At 42.3% G+C, this 22366-nt stretch overlaps 1 protein-coding gene and 1 long non-coding RNA gene across 6 annotated transcripts in view; both read left to right on the top strand.

Annotated features, from left to right (window-relative positions):
- The window catches only part of LOC117481873, a 140085-nt gene extending 121158 nt beyond the window's left edge, over positions 1 to 18927 (top strand). The window contains exons 4-8 of one of the 5 annotated variants that reach the window (XM_034129788.1): positions 6933 to 7202; positions 9999 to 10112; positions 11157 to 11898; positions 17472 to 17801; positions 17985 to 18927. In XM_034129788.1, the coding sequence (XP_033985679.1) occupies positions 11796 to 11898; positions 17472 to 17801; positions 17985 to 18454 (903 nt within the window). In that variant the 5' untranslated portion in view covers positions 6933 to 7202; positions 9999 to 10112; positions 11157 to 11795 and the 3' untranslated portion in view covers positions 18455 to 18927. Of the gene's footprint in view, positions 1 to 6932; positions 7371 to 9998; positions 11899 to 17471; positions 17802 to 17984 lie in introns of all 5 variants that reach the window. The other 4 variants (XM_034129786.1, XM_034129787.1, XM_034129793.1 and 1 more) reach the window with 4 other exon arrangements.
- On the top strand, positions 5507 to 6828 carry LOC117481895. The gene is made up of 2 exons (XR_004555818.1): positions 5507 to 5752; positions 6611 to 6828. It is a non-coding gene; the product is annotated as an uncharacterized LOC117481895 (long non-coding RNA).
- Positions 18928 to 22366: the final 3439 nt, after the last annotated feature.

Raw genomic sequence — 22366 nt, 5'->3', positions numbered from 1 at the left:
AAAGATTAAATCTTTAAAAACATGCTGTTTGCCATTTTTAAAGTTTGATGGAAGAAATTAAAATATAGGTCACTGACGTGGAGCTTCAGGCCTGCAATGCTTTCAAAAAAAATGTTGGTGTTTCAGTTTTGAGTGAATATGGATGTTAAATTCACAAATGAGTATGAATAATCTTGAACAAGAACAGGATCTTGAGCCATGATGTTTTTAAAGTACAGAAACATTCAGAATGCATGACGATTCCTTCAAAGGTTTTGTAATAGACCCCTAGTACTTTTAATTTATAAAGTAATAATAATACATGTGAATGATTGAGCTCATTAGTGGCCTGACTGGCCCTCCTAATTTGGTCCTTAATGACCCCATGATGTGATTATGTATATCTTAAAACCTTTAACAACTATATTTAGATGTTCACAAATATCTACATTTATGTATAAATACATGTGTAGCAGTTAGACAAACATAATTAATAGATTATCTCATTAATACCTATTTTATATATTTAAAAAAAGTTTACTAAACCACCGTTTGTTGACAAAATGATTTGGGTTGAAAGCATAGACTGTATATATATAAAGGGTTGAAAGTTATACTGTTGTGTCTCAAACGGATAGACTAGGTTATTAATGTATTTGCCTAATAGTTGCTTAAAATGCTACAATAACATTTGCAATTCGTTTTTAATCTGCCATGTACGATCTCTCAGCCACCGTAGTGTCGTGTCAGGTGGGCGTGTCGTGTAGGGTCGTCAATTCGCTTTTAATCTGCCATGTGGGCGTGTCGTGTAGGGGGCGTGTCGTGTAGTGTCGTGTAGTGTCGTGTACTTGCCGCGGCCGCAGCTAGACCATATTGATGATGAGGCAGGCACTTGGTTCTGATTGGCAGTTCCTGTATTTAAGAGCACAGCTTTAAAAGGCCCATCTTTTGCGCAGGTCGGCCATTTTGTCAATCCAGCAACACCCTCACTGGTACGTGGTAACTAAAGGCAAAATTATCTCAATTCTTTTTAAAGTGTGGCTTAGCAGAAGTTATTTTAATGCACTAGAAATGGGAACTTTAGTACTAGTAACAAAATGTATGAAACTAATCCTATGTGTGTCCTCATATCTGTTTGCTGTTGTATGTGCATTGTATAAAATGTTTAAAAGTCAGCAAACGCAATGAGGAGAAACTTGTTGGTGGGTTTTTTAATTAAATGTCATGATAGTAAACTAAATTATTTACGATTATGTTTTAGGAGATGTTTGTGTGTATTTCATATCAAAACCACTTAGACATTTAAGGTTAAACAATTTAAATACTGGGTTTGTCAGCGTTTTGAAGATACTGCAAATTCAGTACGTTTTGCAACTTTGATTGAATGTTCATTGAAATGATTGCTCATTATGTTTAAAACATTATCTCAGCATTATCAATGTAGTTATTGATAGGATCATACAAATATATAAATATATATTTGGGGTTTCGGTTTAAACCTCTATGCCCGATTTCTTGCATCTCTAATCTGACTTTAGTGTAGCCATGTCGCTATGTCCAAGAATAATTTAATTTCCCTTTAAATGTTAACTATTTAAAAAAAAGGTTAGAAATTCTGAAAGAACAGATTTAGGTCAGAAAAAGGGAGATGAATAAACATAGAATGCTGAATTTGAGTGTAAATACATATAATTAAAAAGAAAGTGTTTCACCCAGCTTCTACACAGTCTAACTGTTGTTTTGAGCTGCTCTACTATCATGAAACTTGGTTGACCAATTATTAAAACAGAATTAAGAAAAATATTTCTTCAGACAATCTTTTCATTTTCTTTGATCTCATTCCTTCCTTTGTCAACTCGAGTTAGAGAAAAACTCAGCTGCTCCAAACATACTTACAGGGCAACATAAGTATCTGTATGAGAGCAGTTTTTCTATCCTCAAAATAGCCCTGATAATGTCAGAGTGGTTGATATCAAGTTGCATTCTGGGAAATGTAGGCTCTAGTCCAACATCTTGATGGAGGAGCAATAGCCGCGTTCACACCGGAGTACTTTCACCGTACTTTTCGCGTTTTAGTTCCGTGAGTACCCCTTATGTCGCGTTCACACCAAAAATCGTACTTAATCTCGGGTACTTTTACCCCCATTTTTAGAGCCAGCTCAGAGAGCGTACTTTTCTGTGGGTGAAAAGTGCTCCAAAAGTTCCCCAGTGCTGATTGGCTGGGCGAATTGCAAACCACGCCCGTACAACTCTGAAAATGTTGTGTGGAGACGCCATTGTTTTTCCTCGCTACAAAACACAACGCTCCGTGCGTTGTGTTTGTTTTTGAAAGCAGTTATGGCAAGCATCAAGAAATGATGAGGAGGTGTCGGCGCTTCTGGAGATCTACGCCGAGGAGGCGACCCAGGGAATGCTACTGAAGCCAGTTCGGTAGCTTTCACTCGACCTGGGAATTGTGCACAGCCGGCTAAATATAAAGAAACTCAGGACTACAAACGGCGGATTCAGTGGCCAACGATGACTACCACGATGAAGGTAAAATCAACTACATGCACTGGGGTTTTAATCTGCACAATAATGGTCTCAGATGTACTTTTATTTGCTCAGTAGATCAAGCTAGCCATGCTAGCCATAATAGGCTAACACCGGTCCCGGCTAGCTACATCTAGCTAGCTAGATATTCTCCGCTGTATGAAAACGTTTTGACTTGTGAATAACTGTGCAGTGTTTCTGTAATTTGCTTCACTAACTCATGGCACTAATCGTCTGTTTCAGGCGAGGATGGACAACTCTCGGGATTGGAAACAAGTGAGCTTTGCATTCTAGATCACAGCGCTTTGTCGTCCTCCTTACCAGCAACCAAACGCAAAGGTACACACACTGTAATTTTGTCTTGAAAGAACGTTACGCATCGAACTGATGTTCACAATCATGTTTATTTCATAATATTCATCATATTTTATGTTTAACTTGCCTCAACAACATTAAACAAAGTTCAAGCATACATGAAGCACTCTTCAAAAAGGAACAATCCTCCGTGTTTGAACCTCTTAAATCGCTGCATAGCCGATTTATTTGGACTGGATTATCCCAGAGAGGCCAAACATTCTTTATAACACAGTTTCAGATTTGTGAAACCTTAATTCTATTTGTGAAAATAAAAAAAAGGGAGATTTCAGTGCTTTTTTTACATGTAGACCACATTAGACCAGGTCCTGATCTAAAACCACTATACCTACACTCATCAAATCTGGACTGGATTATCCCAGAGAGTCAAAAGATTCTTTATAACACAGTTTCAGATTTGTGAAACCTTAATTCTATTTGTGAAAATACAAAAAACACATTCCTAGTATGTTGTAAAACTACATGGCGACTAAACTTGTATATTGTATATTGCTTATTTTCCCCTCTTAGGAAAGCGGACACGGGATGCGAATTTCTTTGACACCGCCCAGGCGTTGGAGGACCGGCGTGCCGTGGTGAATGAGTCGCTGCGTGGAGATCAGATGGTGCTGTTCACCAAGGCCCAGGAAACGGAGGACAAGATGCTCACCTCGATGGAGCGCCAGGCAGCAGATGGAGCGCCAGCAGCACCAGGATGAAGTGTGGGCGCTGCGCCATGAGGAAGCGTCGGCGCAGCGGCAGGATGAGCGACAAACTGCATTTAATAACAGTTTATTTGGTATAGTTTTTGTAAATACTGACACACGACACACAACGTTGCACTAAGGTGTGCATGCTGCTGGGAATATCCCTACACCTGGGACAGTTTATTTTATATTGTTATTACTGTTATGACTTTATTTTATATATAATGTTTACTGACATGTACAACTGACACTTTATTTACATTTAAAATTGTTCTATTTAATGTTATGTCTTGAGAGTGCAATAAAGAAAACCGACATGGCGATTAAGCTTATTTCTCCTGACACTTTATCTTTTGTGACCTGTGTAGCATCCTATACATCACATGTAAGTGATTATTCTGATACCATCATGTTTCATCGGTTATAAACTGGCAAAGCTTTATTTGTCATTTATTTATCATCAATGTTGCAACCTTGTGGGGGAATGGCAGGGGCACATACACAAATATGACAATTTTATATAATTTTAAATATTATTTGACCTAAACTTTTAATTCCCCCCATTTCACACAACACAACATGGAGTCCACTATGGGCCAAAACTAACATGTATGTTTGCATAGTGTTTATGGCAGACGGATGCAGTGGGTCTCAGGAAGATATATAATAAAGGTGGGTTTGCTGCTGAGACTCCCTACAGCTGGGAGTTTATTTTATATTGTTATTACTGTTATTATATAGTACAACTGACACTTTATTTTATATTGACAATGTTTACTGACATGTACAACTGACACTTTAGTTACATTTAAAATATTTCTATTTAATGTTATGTCTTGAGAGTGCAATAAAGAAAACCGACATGGCGATTAAACAGATCCTGTATCAGTTTTTCTTCTTCTCTTGTTTTGTAGCGGGTTGCAAACAACTTTAAGGTGCTTACCGCCACCTACTGTACTTGTAATCTTCCCTCAGGGAAAAGTACTCCGGTGTGAACGCGATCTGTACTAAGTACCCTGGGGTTAAAAGCGCCAGGGCTCTTAGTGCCGGAACTAAGTACAGGAAAGTACTTGGTGTGAACGCGGCTAATGTTACATTTACACTACTCCAGGACTCAAATCCAGAACTCAGGATAGAGGGTCCAGGACTCAGGATAGAGGGTCCAGGACTCAGGACTCAGGATAGAGGATCCAGGACTCAGGATAGAGGGTCCAGGACTCAGGATAGAGGATCCAGGACTCAGGATAGAGGGTCCAGGACTCAGGATAGAGGATCCAGGACTCAGGATAGAGGGTCCAGGACTCAGGATAGAGGATCCAGGACTCAGGATAGAGGATCCAGGACTCAGGATAGAGGATCCAGGACTCAGGATAGAGGATCCAGGACTCAGGATAGAGGATCCAGGACTCAGGACCACAGCAACAGGATCAGCCACGACTCAGGATCCCGGCGTAGATAGACACCAAAAAGACATTTGGGGAAGCTGGGTTATTCGGAACATGAGAGTACACAGGTTATGTTCATTTTCCACTAAAGCTCTTGAAATGAGAAATACTTTTATTTCTTAGTTACATCCTGAGCCCATCTATTCTGCATGTGGACATTCTTTGTGCTAAAAAAATATACGCTGAGATTAAAATGTATTTATCAGTTAGATAAAAATTACTCATATCAAATCAAAAAAGTACTCAATATGGTAAAATGTCTACTCGTATAGGTCCTAATTTCAGTCAACTAGAAAAATAATACGTTGGCCTGAAGGTGGCAGCAGATAAAAGGTCATAAGGTCGTAGAAATCACCGTTAAAATGTATACCAAGCACCGAAACAAAGGTGACTTTAACCTCTTGGTTCGCTGCTTAACTACTGCAGATTTTTTAATCAGTCACATAATGAAATAAGTATATTGATATATAAGATAAGGTAGCTAAAAACTTTAGGATCAGACCTTGTTTTTGTAAGGGATTAAATGAACAAATCTTATGTATGATTTAGTTTTTGAGGGATGCTCTTGTGTACCTGGTGGCGGGGGCGGCCCACGATGGAGGGAAGACGGCTCTGGGAGCATCGTCTCCAGCGAAGCCAGTCTTCACCAGGCCGGAGCCGTTGTCACAGACGAGGGCGGTGGTCTCTTCATCGTCACACATGTCTGCGGCTTCTGGAGGAGGAAATGAGGAGGTGGTGAGTTATTCTGAAGCAGATACAGTAGGGGGAGAGAAAAACATGCATGCAAACTAGAATATCGACTTGTTTTCTCAAATAAAATACTGCAACACCTTTCAGTGGTCTCAATCAAAGGTATTTGTTGCCAATTGTATTATTTCTTACCAAAAACGAGTTTGCAGCTGTTTCAAAAAACAACTCTTTTGAATGTAAAGTAATTCACTTTCTGCCTATCGTTATATTTTCTTAAACCCCAGACAGACCTCTGTGGTGTTGTTCTGTTTAAGGAAAACAATTAAAGATGAAATGCATATGTTATTACTATTAATATGTACTAATATGTTATATTTTATTAACTTTCTAACACTTGTGGAGTTTGATGATCAACACACCAACACATACTCCCTGTTCCATTTAAATTGTCACACACTTAAAGGTAGGGTAGGTGATTTTGGAGAAACCAGCTCGAGTGCGCTGGAATTTGAAAATACACAACCGGAGAAAATCTGCCACTTCCTTACAGAGCCCCTCCTCCAACACACACGAACGCGCACATGACCAATGAGGGCATGAGATAAGTTTGTGCACAGATGGAAGGCTGACAGGCAGGTAGGCCATCCAGTTATTTTAGCCGGGCCGGCTAAAATGATTGGTTGTGCTTTTTACAGTACTACGGCTTCCACAGATGACATTTTTTTATGGATTTGTTGTCAAAGCACTTAAGATATTCATTGCTATCGGGATGTTAAGAGCATTCCATGGAATATAACAAAAAGTGTATCTCAAGCCGGTTTCTCAAACTTACCTACCCCACCTTTAAATAAACAGTTGATATTACTTTAAGTAATAAAAGGATAATGACTTTATCTCATGCAGTGTCTGGGTCCTGTTAATACTTAAATCTGAACAACGTGCAACAACGCACAGTTAGAGGACTGTAAGAGGCAAACCGAGGGGAAGTAAAAGGTGAGCCGCTTCTTGAAGTTTCCTGAGCTGCCATGTGTGCTCAGAGACTTTCAGAGATCCTGTGTCTCTGAGCTGCAACCACAGCTTCTGTTCGAGCTGCCTGCAGACATTCTGGGAACAAAGTAAGAGCAAAAACTGTGCACTTCAAACTTTGATATATGAGCATTTTCCTTTTTATCACGTTTTTTTTTTTTTTAAACGTATTAAATCTTATGTGTTTATCTTCCAACAGATAGGCCTACCTGGACAAAGTCATCGTCCTGAACTGAATACCAAAGTACATGTCCCTCTGAAAGACATCCTGACTCCATCTGGTGGTGAATAGATGACATAGCAGCATTTCCTGATGTTGATAATTCACCCTGCGACGGAGGGCAGAGAAAACGAAAGAGGATTTTGACATTGTTGAACAGAGCTGAGACGCCATTACAGGGTGTGAGATCTCTGCTGCGAGACACGTTTGGAGTATATTTGGGGAGAAGTGGAGAGACATTGGAAGTTGGTGAGTCCTGCTATTGAAAATAACTTTACTATCAAATGGCTGAGAAAACCGTTCTTGTTGAAAGTTTCCTGAGCTGCCATGTGTGTTCAGAGACTTTCAGAGATCCCGTGTCTCTGGGCTGCAACCACAGCTTCTGTTCGAGCTGCCTGCAGACATTCTGGGAACAAAGTAAGAACAAAAACTGTCCCATTTGTAAAGAAAATCTTCTAAAGATTTTCTTTTGGTGAACTTTACACTGAAGGAGCTGGCTGACTCATTTGCTGAGAGACAGAAAGCTGGATCATCTGAGACAGAAAAAGGAGAGAAGAAGGTGGAGGTGGTGTGTAGTAAACATCCAGAAGAGCCTAGATTGTTCTGTATGGATGAAGAGAGAGCTGTGTGTCCTGTCTGTGAGTTTTCTCTCCACCAGAGTCACAAGGTGGTTCCTGTAGAAGACGCAGTCAGTGAGCTGAAGGACCTGCTGAAATCTGACCTAGAGTCTGTTAGAAATTAAAATCAATGTTTAATAGCATAATTTAGTCTAAAACATATCGTCAGTTTAAAAGCTGTTTTATTGTGAAAAAACCCAGAAGTTCTCGTGAAATCTCAATGCCAAGCTTTTATTCTGAAAATCCTTCATATCCGGTCAGTATTTAGCATGTGGCTAATATTACGTTTTCTGAATGTGAAGTGAAAATGACATGGAGTGTTGCACACCAAAACCTACGGACTTTAACACTACATCTATAGACGTCGAGATATTATTACTGCTGAATATTAAATGAAGGTACTGTAGTGATCACTGATTCATACACTGGGGTTACATAATTCAATCCGGGAACTACAGGTTGGGGGTATTGTTTCCGCCCGGACATACATGTTGACGGTACCTCCGGGGTACCTACTGTGTGTCCTCCTCTTTCACTTTCTCTTCTCCTCTTTCCTGCAACCCGACAGCACGTCGATTTCTGCTCCCCAATAAAGAGAGATTTGCACCTCCGATGCACCGCCTCCGTCTCCCTTCTCTCTGCACTACATTGGTGACCCTGACATAAGTCTCGCGAAGGATCCGAGACTGAACCGAACACGGCAAAAAAACTCTTGTTTTTTCTCGAAATGCCGGAGATTTTTGGGGACCTCCGTTGCTGCCACGTGCGCACGAACTGAGGCTCGGTGCGCCCCACGGAATGGCTGGGGACGTCGCTCGCCATTCCCGCTTCGTCTCGGCACTGGAAGGCAGCAAGCCTTCCTGCTACGAGGAGACGATGCACGACCTGCTAGGTATGGAGGAACCCGACTTCTACCTCGTGGGGCTGTTTCTTCGGGACATGCGGCTGCATGTCCAGGCTGCGCTAGCTAACACGGCTAGTGTTGAGCCCCACGCTTTGGCCGAAGAAGCTTGCCGGTTCTTCCTGGCCGCCCGGCGATTTACCCCTGAGGTGCTTGCCACTGCTCGCTGCAGCACCTTCCCTGGGGGGGGCTCGCCGCCTAGCAGAGGCTCCGGGGCCGACGACGGCGACTACCGGCCGTCGAGAACGGCTGGCCTCGACTGCTGACGACAGCTAGCCACGACAGCTAACGGCTAGCTGCTACCAACGGCTGACGGTGACTGGCAGCTACCGGCGGCTATCGACGTCCGACTGTTTTTTTATTATTTTTTTTTTTTTTTGTGGTGCCGGAGAGGAGGTTCGATCACGTCTGGTCGGCCTCGTGTGGACCCTCTCGCTATTTCGCCCACCTGTTTTTGATCGTGGACGGGACGACCCTTTGAGCTTTTTCTGGTGCCTGAGAAGAGGTTTGACTATGTCTGGTCGGCCTCGTGTGGACCCTCTCGCTGTATCACCACCTCGACGGCGGTTTCGGACGTCACACACTCCTGCTTCGGCCCGTGGGTGACGCGCTTCTGGACCCCGTCTCGCCTCTTCCCTCGCCTCGGCGGTTTCGAACGCACGCTTCGGGACCCTGCCTGGCCTCTCCTCTGACCGCGGCTCACGGTTCGCCTCGACGGCGCCCCGTCTGGCCTCTCCCCTGTCCACGTCTCCCTCCTCCCGGGGACACGGCTCCTTCCTCCCGAGGACTTCGTGCCCGCCGCCGCTGTGCCTTCGCCTGCGGCCGGGCAGCGCTCCTCCCTGCTGGGGACCACCGGGTTTTTTCCACGCCTGTCCCCTCGTCGCTACACGGCGACCCTGCTTTCTGCGGCCCCCTGACGTCGGCCCGTTCCGGCCCCGCCCCCCCACCCTCCGGTGGGGATGCCCTCGCCTTCGTTGGGGCCCCTACCCTCTCCTGCGGCCCCCTTCCGACGACCCGTTCCATGGCCCGCCCTCCTCGGCCCCTGTGGTGCTTCCTCCCGACGCGAGGATTGTGTCCATGGTTGAATTCTGGGGGGGCTTGTGTAGTGATCACTGATTCATACACTGGGGTTACATAATTCAATCTGGGAACTACAGGTTGGGGGTATTGTTTCCGCCCGGACATATATGTTGACGGTACCTCCGGGGTACCTACTGTGTGTCCTCCTCTTTCACTTTCTCTTCTCCTCTTTCCTGCAACCCGACAGCACGTCGATTTCTGCTCCCCAATAAAGAGAGATTTGCACCTCCGATGCACCGCCTCCGTCTCCCTTCTCTCGGCACTACAGTACAGTTGATCGTAAATTGTTTTCACATACGTGGGCATAGATATATATAAACACTCTGAGGGCCGCAATAGAAATAGGCTCTAAGGCTTTATTGTGTTTTTATCCGTGGTGATGATGTTTGTATCTTGTAGAGCTAATGTGCTCTTCATTTGAACTATCTCCTTATAAACTCAATCAAGGTCTCCCTGGCTGCTCAGACTTTGAGTAACTCTGTGGCAGTGGCGCTCCGCACCTTGCGGGAGATGGGCTATGCAGAGTTCAAAGACTGTGAGGCTACTACAGACTTCATTGAGGTAATACAGCTAGGGATTTGCATCATTGACCAAAATTCATTTTCCAATATTCTACTGTTCTTAACAACATTTGAGTGATTAATTGCTTTAATCCATTTGATCCTGGTGGCATTCCCATTTTGTCATGTCATCACAGGTGAGATATTTCAGATTTTAAGTTTTCACAAAAACGTGAAAACACACCGTTTGTAGATCTTCTGTTTTTGTTGTTCGTTATATAACACAACATTAATACATTAACATTTGAATTGGGCATCGGGAATGATTAAATATTTATGACCATCCGCAAATTCAACAATATGCAAGCACTTGGATAATGTTTATACTTACCTCATACTTATCTCAGAAGCACCCTTATTGTCACATCTCAGATTTACAGGTTTAAAGCAGTGCAGCAATTTCATTTTAAAAAGCACAGCCACAGAGGAAATATAGTTCTATCGCTATTCCTCATACTTGGATGTTTACTATCTGATACCTGTTGACACCCAGTTATGGTGATGATTTCAGTGCTTCCAGTTAATTTAGATATTTGTTTATAGATAACGGACAGGCTGTTTGACATATTGAACAGCCGCAATCCCAGAGCCAAAGGGTTCAAAGCCCCCCTTGGTTCTAGGAATTGGACAAGCACCAGGGAGTTCTTGTCAAGAGCCAGGGGGTACTTGCTCACTTTGAAGATGGAAGATGGCACACCCCTTTACCGAACAAAGAGGTGTTTTAAAATAGTGAATGTTCTGTTGGTGATGCACTGATACATTTTCGCCCCACACAAGTATAAGTGCAACTACTCAACTTTTTAGTAGTCGCCAATACCCAGTACAAATGTATTATTATTATTTATTTATTCTTCGTTAGATGTATACAAGTAGTCAATTTACCAATCATTAAATGATCTAAGGTAAAACTAAGTAGTACTGCTTTGGTGCTCTGACTGAGTATCTAAGATTTGTAACGGTTACCTCAACTCTACCGGTTTCAGTGCATCCCTAAAGTCCATGACATAAGTTCATGAGATGCTCTGTTCTCTTGTTTATCATCAAGTTTATGTGATTCTCTACTATCTTCTGCATCGAGTTGAGATGCTCTGTTTTCCTGTCTGCATCGAGTTCATAAGATGCTCTGTCCTGTCTGCATCGAGTTCATGAGATGCCCTACTCTTCTGCATTGAGTTCATAAAGTGGTACGTATTATACACTATCTTGCTCCAATGTGTTTGCTGTCAGCGAATTTGTCTCTGTTCCTCTGTTGTGTTCAGTTTTTGTTCCCCCAGATGCAGGTGTCAAAATGGTATGTATTGCATGGTCTGCATGTTCGGTGGTGAATTAATTCAAGCAGGTTTAGTGTCCTAAAAGTAATTTTAAGGATCCTAAACCTCACACTGATTATACTTTTAAGATCAGGGATGCAAACTAGTCAGCTTTAGGGTACAGTCCCCTTTTCCCCCCAAAATGTGGCAATGAAGTGAATTGTGTGAATTGTGTGAAATGTGGATTTGTATCTGCCCTGGCAGCTCCCTGAGAAGTGCTGCTCTGGGAGCATTAACTATTTTCACCCTATACCGTATGTGTTTGCATCCCTGCTTTCTTGTCTCCTGTTTTGGTGGGATCATCATAGTAATACAATATTTGCTTTTGAAGGTTCCTCTCTATCCTGGGCTTCATCATCAATATCGACACGTTGATGTTGATGGTTCCTGTGCTGCTTGAAGGACAGCGATATGTCCTGACCTACAGGTTCAGCCAGGACCACTTGGAGCTTCTCTTTAACTCCATCAGAGCATCCGGTAGGGTTCATATTTACCAGCCGCAACACTAAGTGACAGCAAATGCTTGTATTCTTTTCAGTTTGTCTGTCCATATGTTTGTTTGTTTTTTTGGAAAAATGCGGTTCTGAAGACATATACAGTATCTGGAAGTGTCACAGAAACCATTTTGAGTATTAAGAAAAATGTCTGTGTACCTTATCTTTCTTACAGTGCAGACGCTTTTCCGCTTGCTCTTGCCTCTGCTTACTTTTTATGCTGATTTTCCTATTCTTATTCTCTGAAAACTTCGAGCAGCGGCTCCTGGACATTAACTTATCACTGGGACAGTTATTCATCGTAAATAGACGGAGGGTTTCAGCCATATTTCAACATTTTTACGACGACCTCAGTCTTACAGTAGCGTGGCCTAGCAACAGCTAAAGACTGGTAGGCTACTGCATGCTATTTAGCTTAAGCTAGTTGGGAGCAAAATGCCTCCGTTCTCTACAGATGACTTCCACATACTTCTACAGAAGATGGCTGTGTTGGAAATGAAAATGCAACGGTTGGAAGTTAACGTGGAAGTGAATGGACTATGTTGTGGGAATAACACCACTTTACCAGTGTTGCAAAATAATGGAAAAGGGTATGCTAACTCACAGCTAGTTAGCAGCTACAAGGTGTCCAAGGAACAGGAGGGCTGTGTACTGGGTAATAAATCTACAAGTGGTAATCCTCCCTGGAACTCTCTGGGTGCAAAGCCTAAGAGTAAATCATTTCCATGGGATTTGGGAGGACGAATAACAGGCAGAGCCCAGCGCTCTGAAATCTGTGATGCGACCGGCTGGCCTGCATTGTTATCACCCAGGAAGAGTGCCTCTTCAACCCCTATTCATACTAGGAAACAGCCGTGGACAGCTGCTAAAGGGAGAACTACAAACAATCCTCCTAAACCACCAAGTGTGCCAATCCAGAACAGATACGCTCCGCTGACCGAGAACCGGAGATCTCTTTCTGATGACCTGGATAACCTGTCCTCTTCACACAGCAGGGTAAGGACCAATAGCTACTCCAAAAGTAAAAGGCTAGAGGGAAAGCTAACGACTGGGCCTGAAACTCTGATTGTGGGTGACTCTGCTGTAAGAGATGTAAAAGGTCTGTGTAGTAAGAACAATACCAAAGTACTCTGTTTTCCCAAGGATATGGTCTCCGACTTCTCTGAGAAGATCCTGCATATTGGGGCTGAACATCCAACTGTGAAGAATGTGGTACTACATATTGGAACAAATGATGTTGTGAAACAACAGTCAGAAGCGCTGAAAGAAGACTTTAAATGTCTGTTGGAAACTGTCAGCTCTCTAAATGCGGAGGTGTTCATCAGTGGCCCTCTACCGCCAGTCAGAAGAGGAGTGGAGAGATTCAGCAGACTGTTTGCACTAAACACGTGGCTTTCAGCTGCCTGTACTGACCATTCTGTCCATTTTATTGACAATTTTAACTTTTTCTGGGATCGCAGACATCTTTTTAAGGCAGATGGAGTTTGCCTGAACAAGTCAGGAGTGAAATTGTTTATCTCTAACATATTCAACTGCCTGCATCAGCAATCTGTTCCCTCTGCCAAGGACAAGCGGCAAGAGGAATCAAAACAGGAGAAAGACACAACACATCGCGCAGAAAACCCTGAAGAAGTATCACTGCACCCGCCTGAGGAATGTTCTGATTATGGGAGACCTATGACACAAATGGAGGAGTCTCCACTGCCCGTCACCCCCCCTGTCAACGCCTTTGAGGATACTCTTCATTCATCCCCCAGCTCTCTCTACTCTCCGCTCACCCTTTCACCCTCGCCCTCCCCCCTGGAGTTCGATGACCGCATGAAGGCGATATGCAGGGTTGGCAGCATGTCCTTTACCCCCGCCCCTCAACGACGCCCACCAAAATCACCGAAGACAAGCCTACGTCAACCACCTCCCCCCCCTGGCAGCATGTCCTTTACCCCCGCCCTTCCACAACGCCCACCAAATCACCGAAGCAGAGACGCGCACCATCTCCCCCGTCTTCATCACCGTGCCTACGTCAACCACCTCCCCTCCCTTCAAGAATGCATCTGCAGTCTCCGAAGCCTGATAAGGATGTGTGTGTACAAAACGCAACAAACTATTTCTGATATGTGCTGGGTCCAGGCTCAAGGGCATATGGCACTCTCAACTCTTTCCAGCACATGCCGGGGCCCTGCCTGCCAGTAGCTTTGCCGATATCTGTGTTGATAGGTAATAGATTAAGAGCGGTAAATCTGCTTAGAAACAGGAAGTGCTCAAACGTTTGTGTGAGGTTATCAAATTTAGCAGTGATTCCATGTCAGCCACAGCTTGTCACAAATGTTTTTACTGATAGTGTATTTAACAAACTTAAACTAGCTTTATTAAATGTCAGGTCTTTGGCAGGAAAAACATTTTTAATCAATGATTTTATCACTGAGCACAATCTCGATTTTATGTTTTTAACGGAAACTTGGATTGAACAAAATAACAGTGCAGCTGTTCTTATCGAATCAACCCCTCCCAACTTTAGTTTTATGAGTCAGGAAAGAATGCATAAGAAAGGGGGTGGAGTTGCTATTTTGTTCAATGATTCCATTCAATGCAGGAAGACATCTTATGGGGACTTTGCTTCTTTTGAATATGTGGCCCTTCAGCTGAAATGCTCCTCTCGAGCTCTGTTCCTAAATATCTATAGACCACCCAAATACTGTGCAAGCTTTTTTGATGATTTTACTGAACTGCTGTCTATAGTGTGTATTGACTTTGACCGTCTAGTCATTGTTGGTGATTTTAACATCCATGTTGACAACCCCCAGGACAGAGGGGCTAAAGAACTGTTTTTGTGTTCTTGATAACTATGGACTGACTCAGCATGTGGCGGAGCCCACGCACAATAAGGGGCACACTCTGGACTTAATTATCTCAAAGGGTCTGAATATCTCAAAGGTTGTGGTGACTGATGTTGCACTCTCTGATCATTCCTGTGTTTTCTTTGAGAGCTCTATTTCTGTTCACAAAAATGTTCAGAAAGAGGTAACCACAAAGCGATATTTAACTGAAAATACTAGGGAAATGTTTACTCATAATTTTTCATCCACACTCTCCCCTGCTAACATCTCAGTAAATGAGCTAGTAGATCATTTTAATTCAAAAATTAAAAATGTTATAGATACCATTGCTCCAACTACGGTAAAGGAAGTGATTGGCAAGAAAATATCTCCATGGAGAAAGGCCATGACCGTGAGAACAGAAAAAAGAGAGTGTCGAAAAGCTGAACGTAGGTGGCGAAAAACAAATCTCCAGGTTCACTTTGAAATCTATAAAGAGAGACTTGGCCTTTATAATTTGGAACTGAAAAACGCACGACAGTCTTTCTTCTCTGACATCATTGCCAAAAACAAAAACAACGCACATGCCTTGTTTGCTACCGTCGACAGACTAACTAACCCCCCCAGTGTCAGTAGCCTCTGAATTTCTATCCACCAGGGCGTGCAATGATTTTGCCTCCTTCTTCACTGACAAAATTCAGAAAATTAGACAAGCAGTCAGTGCCTCTGCATCAGGTACAGCAAATGTGTTGTCCCTATGTCCACCTAATATCAATTCAAACACCATGACACAATTCCATCAGATTAATGGTAAAAACTTAGAGGACATTATTCAACTTCTGAAATCCTCCTCCTGCTGCCTTGATATTATTCCAACAGGATTTTTTCAAAGATGTTTTTCCTTGCATGGCCTCAGATCTACTTCATATAGTAAACGCATCTCTTCACTCAGGTATTTTTCCAGAGGCCCTGAAAACTGCAGTCATTAAACCGCTCTTAAAAAAGAATAATCTAGATGCTTCAGTAATGAACAATTACAGGCCAATATCAAACCTGCCATTTCTAGGTAAAATCATTGAAAAAGTTGTATTTCAACAGTTGAGTAACTTCTTGCATTTAAATAACTGTTTGGATGTGTTCCAGTCAGGATTTCGTCCAAACCAGAGCACTGAGACTGCTCTTGTAAAGGTCTTCAATGACATCCACTTAAACACAGACAGTGGCAGAACTTCAGTGTTAGTATTATTAGATCTCAGTGCTGCGTTTGACACTGTTGACCACAACATATTACTAGACCGACTAGAAAACTGGGTGGGACTTTCGGCAACAGTTCTAAATTGGTTTGAGTCCTACTTAAAGGACAGAAAAAACTTTGTTTCTATAGGTAAATACACATCTGAGTTGACAAACATGACATGTGGGGTACCTCAAGGCTCCATCTTGGGGCCTCTTCTCTTTAACATCTACATGCTACCACTGGCTCAGATAATGAAAAACAACAAAATAAGTTACCATAGCTATGCGGATGACACACAAATTTACGTAACAATTTCACCAGGAGATTATGCTCCAATTCAAACACTGAGTAAGTGCATTGAACAAATCAATGACTGGATGTGTCAGAACTTTCTCCAATTAAACAAAGATAAAACTGAGGTAATGGTTTTTGGAGCCAAGGCAGAACGTATAAAAGTTAGCGCTGAGCTTCAGTCTGCAATGTTCAAAACAACAGATAAAGCCAGAAATCTAGGTGTAGTCATGGACTCTGACCTGAGTTTCAACAGTCACATTAAAACAGTTACTAAATCAGCCTACTATCACCTAAAGAACATATCTAGGATTAAAAGATTAATGTCACAGCAGGATTTGGAAAAACTTGTCCATGCTTTTATCTTCAGTAGACTCGACTACTGTAATGGTGTCTTTACAGCTCTCACTAAAAAATCTATTAGAAAGCTGCAGCTAATTCAGAACGCTGCTGCTCGAGTCCTCACTAACACTAAGAAAGTGGATCACATCACTCCTGTTCTGAAGTCCTTACACTGGCTTCCTGTGTGTCAAAGAATAGATTTCAAAATACTGCTGCTGGTTTATAAAGCTTTGAATGGTTTAGGCCCAAAATACATGTCTGACCTACTGCTAAATTATGAACCATCCAGATCTCTCAGGTCTTCAGGGACTGGTCAGCTTTCTGTCCCCAGAGTCAGAACTAAACATGGAGAAGCAGCATTCAGTTATTATGCTCCAAATATCTGGAACAAACTCCCAGAAACCTGCAGGTCCGCTGCAACTCTTACTACTTTTAAATCCAGGCTGAAGACTTTTCTTTTTGCCGCTGCTTTTAATTGAACTATTCACATCTTAAACTGCACTGTAACTTTTAACTTTTATCCATGTAATTTTTCTTTTAATGTTTATTTTATTATCTTTTCTTTTTAATGACTGATTTTAAATGCCATTTTCATAATGTCTTCCATTTTTGTAAAGCACTTTGAATTGCCTTGTGTTGAAAGGTGCTATATAAATAAACTTGCCTTGCCTTGCCTTGTGTGTTTGTCTATCCGTTTGCAGAATTTGTCACCACTGTGATACAGTCTGAACTGTATGATAATGTCATTCAACTTAATTTATGTGGAAAAAGATCATTCAGGCGTGGCTGGTTCTAATTTGTCATTTTTTTTAAAAGCATAAAGATATATTGAATATCTGTGTAATATACTTGCATATCTTGTGTTTTTTTAAGGTGGCTGGAATAACAACCCTAATGCCAGCCAGTTCAAGTACATCTTCCGGAAGCTGATGGCCCGGTGTGGGGTTGTTAAACCAAGCAGCAAAGGTAATGTGACGGCACAGGATGACACAGAGTCCCTACCAGCTGTAGCAATGTCCTCTGCTGCCCAGTCCTACCACATCGACACATCTACAAACCTGTCAGCTGTAGATATGTCCTCTGCAGAAGAAGGAGAAGATCTTCCATCCCCGTTTGCTGACATTCCTGCCCTTGTACATGACCACAGCTACCTTCCCACCCGCTTCGATGGTCTTGTGGACAACGCTCTTGTGTACATTTCAGGTAGAGGTTGACCGATAGTGTATTTAGCTTATAACCGATTGTGCCAATAGTCAAAATCTGCGGTGAAAACGATGGGCGATTAATCGGACGATAGTCCAAAAAAAGAAATATTCACAGTCCGTCCAAAATTCTAATTTCCCCATGCTTATTAATTATTATTAATCGGTCCACCTCTAATTTCAGGATTTGTTGTGCGACGGACTTTCAAGAAGCTGTCCTGTGATGTCTGCTGTGCCAGCCTGGTGACGGACGCTGCATCTGCCAGTAAGGACAAGAGCTACCACCTGCTGACTTTAAGAAACAATGGAGGCCTGGTGATTCCGTCTGAAGGCACAGTGAGTGTTGTCAGGGCAGCAGAGTGGGTAATTCGCCAGGCATCAGCAGATTCCAGACGATCACAGCCCATCAAACTGCTAGAGGTCCTCTACATTGTGCGGAAGAGGATAGGTCCAGAGGATGTGTTTTTGCTCGGGGAGCACATTGCCGACACACAGTATGGCATTGACAGTCACCACCATACGCTGTTGACATTAGTTGTGTCCCTGTTTTTTAAGCTAAGGCTGCATCACATTGCAAAAACAACTACTCTGAGCTTACAGAGTGGCAGCATGAGACAGAAGCTCACAAAAACAGTCCTTTTCAAAGGGCATTAGCTCCAACATGTGCACATGTGTTACGTGCCGTAGTGGGTGCTTGTGTGTCTCCCTCTCTTTCCCCCTGATGTTTCTTCTTCTTTGTTTAATGGCGAATCGCTACCACTAGGAGCATATATCGCCACCTACTATGTATTTATTAAATCTTCATGTTCCATGATGGGCCTCACCACCTTCAGTCACAGGTACTGGCTCCTCGATTGTCCTTACACTCTCTGTCTCTCACCCTAAAACCAGACCCTTTCTTTTTAGACTAAAATGTCGGGTATCTCTAGGGTCCGTTTGGTGTTTTTTCTTTTCTGTTGCTTCAGCATATGAAACTTTGTATCTCTCTACCTCCTTTGCCTTTTTCTGCACTTCGCAGCCCTGATACGCAGCACTATGTTCCCCACATATGTTTATGTTTGCTCAGTCTGTCTAATAAACCCATAAAATGGTTGTGAAAGAATACCAAAGCTGAGGCTGAACGATGATTGATTGTTGGTGTGCCATGTGTCACCGTGTGTCTTATTGGTTTTGTGTTATATTGTATTTTATTGTGTGCAGCTGGTCCTTATCTCCAAGACACATTTAAAACAAAATAACCTTGAACCTTGAAGCCCCATCTCTCCCCACCTGCCCCTGCTTCCTACATCCCCTCCACACCACACCAAGTTGTTCTTCTTAATAATAATAATACATTTATTTTGGGGGGGCCGCCTTTCATAACACCCAAGGACACCTTACAGGGCATAGGGGCAATATAGGGAACAATTAAAACAGTGGATTTAGTGAGATATCAGCCGGGGTAAGACAAGACAAACAACAGTAAATGGACTAAGGACACAGGGTACAGGGTACAGTTTATATTATTCTTGGGCTTTTTTCGACTACAAGAACTCGGCGCACCGTGCTGTGAAGTGGTAACGTATTTCAAAGGTTCTGGATTTGTTTACAAATCTAGAAACTCAATACAAAACTAGGACGATATGAAGATCTGATGTCAAAAATAATTGTGATAAATGAGACAGAACTGGCCTGTCTGTGAGCTCATTTTATGTTGGTTTGGTTCTTCTGATAAAGGTGTGAATATCTAAATAATATACCACCATATGCTATTGTCATTAGTTGTGTCCCTGTTCTTCAAGCTAAGGCATTGCTAAATTAACAACTCTTGGCTTACAGAGTGGTGACATGAGACCGATTTTTATATATAAAATATAAATATATTTTTATTTTATAATTTATTTTAAATATTAACAATATAATAAAATAAATGGAAATATATATACACCGGCAAATATTTAATATAAATACCTTGTGTGTGTGTGTATAGCTATTGCTTTATCTGCTTAATGTTATTTTCATATGAAAGTCCATGATTATAAGTATGCAGTATTATAACTACATCTTTGATGTTTATAAAAAACCAAACCGTTTGAAAATTGGTTGAAAATTGAGCAAGCTATGGTTATTTAAATAGTAAACCATAATGTTATGAATGAGAGCACTGCCAGTAGCAAGATGGCGGCAATGTGACAACGTCGGTCTCCATTGGCCAGCAGCGCGGGTGAGTCATCTAGTGTTTATATATATCTATGGGTCTCTAGTGATGGGAATTATGGCTCTTTGAAGGGAGCCGGATCTTATGGCTCCGTTCCTTTCAAAGAGCCGTTCAAAAGAGCCGTTCAAAAGAGCCGTTTTTTTAAAAAGGGGGCGGGGTTACTAGGTTTATCTGCGAAATAATCACCAGGATAATGATTGACTGCATTGCCAGACCTAATGTCAATAATCTGCATTGTAAACATGACACAAGGTGGCGCCATATCCATGTCATTCATGTCAGTGAATGTACTTTGAATTTACCCTCTGCATGTGTTAAGTAAATAAAGTTGCCTTGCCTTGAATGAAATTCACGCAACTCTTAATATTAGTAGTGTGTTTTTAAGTGGCGATGGAGATTATTTGTTGACCCTGCTTTAAAGGATATTTTGCCTTTACAAATGGTGCGCTTTATCACTGCCTGGGTTTTGGTTGAAGTGCATCCAAATGCTGCTGCGTTTTCGCGTTTGGCTCATTTTACATCCGAAAAACACGTCGTCTATCTGTCCAGTACCACTTGTTATGACTTCTCTCTCTCGCGTATTCCGTTAAGACCCACCCCACCTAACTCCTCGTGCTGAAACCTACAAATCAGAGTAGGGGCGGGTCTTCACAGAATACGTTTGGGGAACAAAATCAAGCTTTTTAAAAGGCGAGTGAATTTTGGCAGGCAGTGAGTGCGGACCAACTTTGATTGAACGATAAGAAGAACGGCTCTCACCAAGTACGACTCGGTTCCCCTCGTTCGTACCAAAGAGCCGTTCAAAAGAATCGGCTCGTTCGCGACCGACACATCACTAGTCTCCATTGGCCAGCAGCGCGGGTGAGTCATCTAGTGTTTATATATATCTATGGGTCTCCATTGGCCAGCAGCGTCATCTAGTGTTTATATATATCTATGAGCTATGACGTCAGAAGGAGTTGCCGTAAATGAGAACTGTGTCGTAAAAGTGTTTATAGGATTTCTAAACTAACTATTACAGCTGTTATAAAGTATTTAAATAAAAAGTCATGAAAGAGATAAGGAGGATAAAAGGCTTAAGGAAGTAAGCAAGGAATAAAAAATGTCGAAATCCTCTGTTTCACATTGAAGAACGAGGAGGGCGGTCCCCCTTTCTGCACAGCGGGAGAGAACGAGAAGAGTATAAAGGAGATCGGAAAGGACAACACGGTCTCTTGTCTTCGCTGCAGCCTCCCGAGGAACATCACCGGCTTTGTCTCTTCCTTACCTATGCTTGTTCTTTAACCACGTTACTTAATTAAAGTACCAATTTGAACCTTTTCAGAGACTCCATTAGTCTCATTATTTTAAGTTTCTTTCCTGGGAGCGAGAAGATCACAATTCATCAATAAGTCTCTGAAGGACAAGAGGGACAAATACAAAGGAGTGGAGGAAACATACAAGGAAGTGATTCAATTGTCCGAGAAGCAGCTGCTGTCTGGGAGAAGATGAAGGTCTACATCAGTCCTGTCATTCTGGACCCAAACACTGCAAACAGCTGGCTCTCTCTGTCTAATGGTCTGACCAGTGTGAGACATGGAGACAAAGATCAGCAGTTTCCTGATAATCCAGAGAGATGCACTAACTATGCTGTTGTTCTGGGCTCTGAGGGCTTCAGCTCAGGGAAACACAGCTGGGAGGTGGAGGTGGGAGATCATCCTAACTGGAATATAGGTTTGACTAAAGAGTCAGTTGACAGGAAGGGAAAGAGACGTGCCTCACCAAAAAATGGAATCTGGTGTTTAGCATATCGCAGTGGAAAATACACTAATGGTGCTGGTAAGACTGTCAGAGTGGAGAAGAATCTCCAGAGGATCAGAGTCCAGCTGGACTATGAGAGGGGGGAGGTGTCCTTCTACGACCCTGAAGACATGACTCCCATCTGCACTCACGGAGACACTTTCACTGAGAAACTCTTCCCATATTTCAAAATTGGAAAAGCTGGTGATGCTAAAACTGCTGATATCAAAATCTGTCAAAGTGAGATTTCTCTGTGATGTTCAGGAGTGTTGGTTCAGACTTTATTCTGACTTCGTCCATCTAGATCCTTTTGAAATAATCAAGGTAAAAAACAACAGATGATAATCAGAATTTAATTTGAGTCTGTAAGATTTTAAATGTTAAGAAGATTTGATCAGGTTTTATTTACAGAGTTTTACACGTTTTACTCAAAGTCTCAGTGCAACAAAACTAATCATTTGTTCATTTTTTATAGTTTATCATTTTGTTATACTTTATTATCATGTTTTTATAGCTTTAATGTCATGAGATTGTTTGATTATGTTTTTTGTGAATTCTTGGCTTTTAAGAAATGTATTAATTTTGTATGT

The sequence above is a fragment of the Trematomus bernacchii genome, unplaced genomic scaffold, assembly GCF_902827165.1.
Source record: "Trematomus bernacchii unplaced genomic scaffold, fTreBer1.1, whole genome shotgun sequence".
Taxonomy (NCBI): domain Eukaryota; kingdom Metazoa; phylum Chordata; class Actinopteri; order Perciformes; family Nototheniidae; genus Trematomus; species Trematomus bernacchii.
The sequence above is the reverse complement of the archived record's forward strand: the minus strand, read 5'-3'. Positions and strand labels throughout refer to the sequence as shown.